We start from the raw sequence: 4,549 nt of genomic DNA, 5'->3' as shown, positions 1-4,549 counted from the left end.
AGCATGGCCTAATTAGGGACAGTTAACATGGCTTTGTGCAGGGCAGGGCATGTCTTACTAACTTGATTGAATTTTTCGAGGAGGTGATGAAGGTGATCGATCAGGGTAGAGCAGTGGACGTTGTCTAACTTGGATTTTAGTAAGGGTCTCGACAAGGTCCCTCATGGTAGGCTCATCCAGAAGATTAAGATGCATGGGACCCACAGTGACTTGGCTGCATGGATTCAGAATTGGCTTGGCCATAGAAGGCAGAGGGTAGTGGGGGAAGGGTGTTTTCCAGGCTGAAGGTCTGTGACTAGTGGTGTTCCGCAGGGATCCATGCTGGGACCTCTGCTGTCTGTGATATATATAAATGACTTGGATGAAAATGTAGATGGGGTGGGTTAGTAAGTTTGCAGACGATACAAAGATCAGTGGAATTGTGGATAGTGTAGAAGGTTGTCAAAGGATACAGTGGGATATAGATCAGTTGCAGAAATGGGCGGAGAAATGGCAAATGGAGTTTAATCTGAGTAAGTGTAAGGTGCTGCACTTTGGGAGATCAAATGTTGCGGAAAAGTATACAGTTAATGGCAGGACCCTCAATAGTATTGATGTACAGAGGGATCTTGGGGTTCAAGTCTGTAGCTCCCTGAAAGTGGCCTCGCAAGTAGATAGGGTGGTAAAGAAGGCGTGTGGCATGTTTGAGTGTACAGGTGTGAGGCTGGAAAGGCACAGCAGGTCAGACGGCACCAGCCTCACACCAATAGTCTCTGGCTTCCAGCATCTGCAGTCCTTATTGTCACCTTGTGGAATGCTTGTCTTTGTTGGTCGGGGAATTGAGTACAAGAGTCAGGATGCCATGTTGCAGCTTTATAAGACTTTGGTTAGGCCACACTTAGAATATTGCATTTAGTTCCGGTCGCCAAATTACGGGAAGGATATAGAGGCTTTGGAGAGGATGCAGAAGAGGTTTACCAGGATGCTGCCTGGATTAGAGGGTATGAGCTATAAGGAGAGGCTAGAAAATCTTGGGTTGTTTTCTCTGGAGTGGCGGAGGCTGAGGGGAGACCTGATAGAAGTCTATACAATTATGAGATGCATAGATAGGGCTGACGGTCAGAATCTTTTTCCCACAATTAAAATGTCTAATACTAGGGGGCATGCATTTAAGGTGAGATGGGAAAAGTTCAAAGGAGACATGAGGGGCAAGTGTTTCACACAGAGGGTGGTAGGAGTGTAAAACGCACTGCCAGGGGTGATGGTGGAGGCAGATACGATAGGAGCATTTAAGGGACTTTTGGATAAGCACATGAATATGCAAGGAATGGAGGGGTATGGACCAAGGACAGGCAGAAGGGGTTAGTTTCATTTGGCGTCATGTTCAGCACAAAATCATGGGCGGAAGGGCCCGTTCCTGTGCTGTACTGTTCTATGTTCTATGAGTTTAGAGGGTGGAATAAAGAGGAGCAACCAGGAGTGAGTTGCAGAGTGACTCTGATTGTAATGAAGTGTGGATTTGAGCTTCAACAGTGGATGGGATGAGATAGAGTCAGCATCAGGTGATGTTTCAGCAGGTTGCAACAGACTGTCTCAGTGAGAGGACAGATTTGGGGTTGGAATGTTGTTCTCTCTTTCAACTAATTTTTCCTTTTCTTTCCGTGCAGATCTCAGGAAAGGCAAGAAACACCATTATCGCCCAGCCAGGTAATGGCCTGTCTGTTTCTCATTCCTTTAGCAAGCAGCACCTCCAATGTGTTCTTTTGTCTGTTTAGTGGTGATTGGAGACTGAACAGGAAGTGTACAAACCGTACTTTAATCTGACCCTTCCCCTTCCTGATCTCCTCTTCTCTCCATGGCTCTCCCCTTCCCCGTGCAGACGAACATTGTCTCTTGCCCTGTTACCTCCTCTCTCTGACACCTCCTCTCCCCTACCCACACTCTCTTCCCCATCACCCACCCCTTCCAGTCTTCAGTGATCTTGGTGCACCCCCTCCCCTGTGTTGACTTTTTAATTGATTCACTGTAATCTGTAGAGTAGGGATATTGTCATGAAGCTAGTCATCCACCCTTGGTTAATGTTCTGGTGTTCAAATGCTCACCATAGCAACTGGTAGAATTTAAGTTTAATTAATAAATTTGGAATTGAAAGCTGGCCTTAAAAATGGTTACCATGAAACTATCATTGTTTTAAAACCTCATCTGGATCAGTAATGTACTTTGGGGAAGGAAATCTGTCATCCTCGCCTGGTTTGGCATATATGGGACTCCAGACCCACAGCAATGGGGTTGACTCTTAACTGCCCTCTATAATGGCCCTAGCAGGAGATATGAGGTACAAGGATCCAGAACCAGGGGTTACAGTTTAAGGATATGGGGTAAGCTATTTAGGACTGAGAGGAGAACTTTCTTACCCAGAGAGTGGGGAGCCTGTGGAATTCACTGCCACGGAAAGTGGTTGAGGCCAAAACATTGAATGTTTGCAAGAAGGAGTTAGACATAGTTCTTATGGCTAAAGGGATCAAAGATTATGGGGAGAAAGTTGCAACAGGGAACTGAGTTGGATTAACAGCCTCGATTACATTGAATGGCAAAGCAGACTTGAAGGGCCAAATGGCTGACTGCTCCTCCTATTTTCTGTGTTTCTGTGTAACTATGGGCAATCAATAAATGTTGAACAAGTCTGCAATGCCCACATCTCATCTAATGAATAATTTTTAAAACCTCCCCCACCATGTGGTCCTGAGCCTCAAAATGAGCGTAACGCTGGCAGCAGCCATTGCCTTCTCTTTGATGCTGCTTTCTCACTGGATTTCTCCCCATTACCTCCACAAGATTCTGTCCCAAGGTCTGTCCACTATGTTCAGTGTTTAAGTTAGAAGTTCTTGCAAAATGGATAATTAAAATTGTGTTGTGTGTCCTTTCTTCAGCTGAGTGAAAGCACGGTGTTGGTGGAGCAGGAGAATGATGCCGAAGTGCTGTCAGATTTGGCGCAGGCAGAGAGGAAACAAATACAAGAGATAGTGCGTCTCGAGCATGAAATCCAACGGTTGCAAAATGGAAGGGGATTGAGCTGTGGGAATCCCATCTGTGGTCTATCACGGAGGGAGATAGAGAGCCAACGTAAGGAGGAGATCAGACGCTTGGAGAAGGAAGCATCCAGAGTGGCACAGGAATTCCTGGAGTTGCTGAACTTTGGAGGGTTGGATGAGAGTGGCCGGAGTCTTGAGCAGTCTCCATCCAGTAGGGACAACCTCTGCAGTAGTAGCTGCATTGGGCAGTGTCCTGAGCAGGAGCTGGACAAAGAATTTCAAACTGATGAGGAAATGTCAACAGTGACCTGTACAGATCAGACTGATGGATCAACGAGTCAGATGCAAATCAGTAACTATGTGCAGGACAATGAATACATGAACTTGCCTTTGTCCAGTGAAACACTGGAGGAGAGAGAGAATCCCCAGGATAGGAGAGGCAGCAATCGGAGTCCACAGTGGGAGAGTGAGGAAATCTCAAACACTGGGCCTGGCTCTCTCTATGCAACTGACAACAGTGAAGAACCGATTTACAGTCTCCCCCCTGATGTTGAATCAGATTATGATCATGATGAGTTTGATGATCCAGTTACAAATCATGGCGAGTCACAGGACAGTTTGAAAATATCCAGCTTTAATCCCAGGAACATGGGGATGTGTCGCTGCAGCACTGACTCGGTGAGATATCGACTCATAAAAAAATCATTGCAGTTCTGCGCACTTCAGTTTTCATCAGGAACAGAGAAACTGCTACCCATTCGACTGGACAGAGCGGTGTTTGTAGGGAATGGGAATCATAAGGCAGTGACCTGTTTTACAGAGAATTACATTTACACAGTGCCTGTGCACCCTATACCCTCTCACAGAGCCTGAACCCCCTCACAGGCCCTGTCCTCATAGACCCTATACCCCCTCACAGAACCCATACCCTCTCAGATTCTAGACCTCTCAGACCCTGTACCACCTCACAGGCCCCAATCTTTGTTATAAAGGACCTGGGTTTGGAGTGAGTGTGAGGTGACATTAAAAAGTGGAATAAAGAGAAGGCCATTCAGTCCCACAATACTGTTCCAGCATTCAATTAGATTATGGTTAATGTGAATCTTGACTCCATTCAGCCACCTTGGTTCTGTTATGTTAATCCCTCCTTGCTTTAACTAGAAATAATCTATCACAGCTTTGACTACTGCAACCCCTACATTATTTGGGGATCACATCTAGAAATCCACTGCTGTTTGTGTGAGGAAATATTTCCTGACTTCACCCCTGACCTCGACTGGAATGTTGTACTTGTTCTGATACCCCCCTGCCCACTGGAAGAGATGGTTTCTTCCTGTCCATTGATGGAGTGAGAGAAGTAAAAGCAGTGCAGGGCAGATTCCAAACAGGATCATAAAATAATCTCTGGGATTAATGGAACACTGGTCTTCAGATCCAGACATCTAGAATACAAGAGATAGAATATTTTCAGCTGAACAAAGCCCTGGTTAAACCACACCTGACCAAGCCACTGGGGGCAGTGCTGACCACACCTGACC

The 4,549-nt window shown here is 46.1% G+C and overlaps 1 protein-coding gene across 1 annotated transcript in view; it reads left to right on the top strand.

The window, feature by feature from the left end:
- Positions 1-4,549, top strand: part of LOC109918935 (unconventional myosin-X) — a 160,185-nt gene that overhangs the window by 98,366 nt on the left and 57,270 nt on the right. Inside the window, exons 19-20 of the mRNA XM_048599294.1 lie at positions 1,647-1,686; positions 2,910-3,689. Of these exons, the coding sequence (XP_048455251.1) occupies positions 1,647-1,686; positions 2,910-3,689 (820 nt within the window). The remainder of the gene's footprint in view (positions 1-1,646; positions 1,687-2,909; positions 3,690-4,549) is intronic.

The sequence above is a fragment of the Rhincodon typus genome, chromosome 7 (assembly GCF_021869965.1).
Source record: "Rhincodon typus isolate 14 chromosome 7, sRhiTyp1.1, whole genome shotgun sequence".
In the NCBI taxonomy this organism is placed as follows: domain Eukaryota; kingdom Metazoa; phylum Chordata; class Chondrichthyes; order Orectolobiformes; family Rhincodontidae; genus Rhincodon; species Rhincodon typus.
Note: the sequence above shows the minus strand (reverse complement) of the source record. Positions and strands in the feature narration are given on the sequence as shown.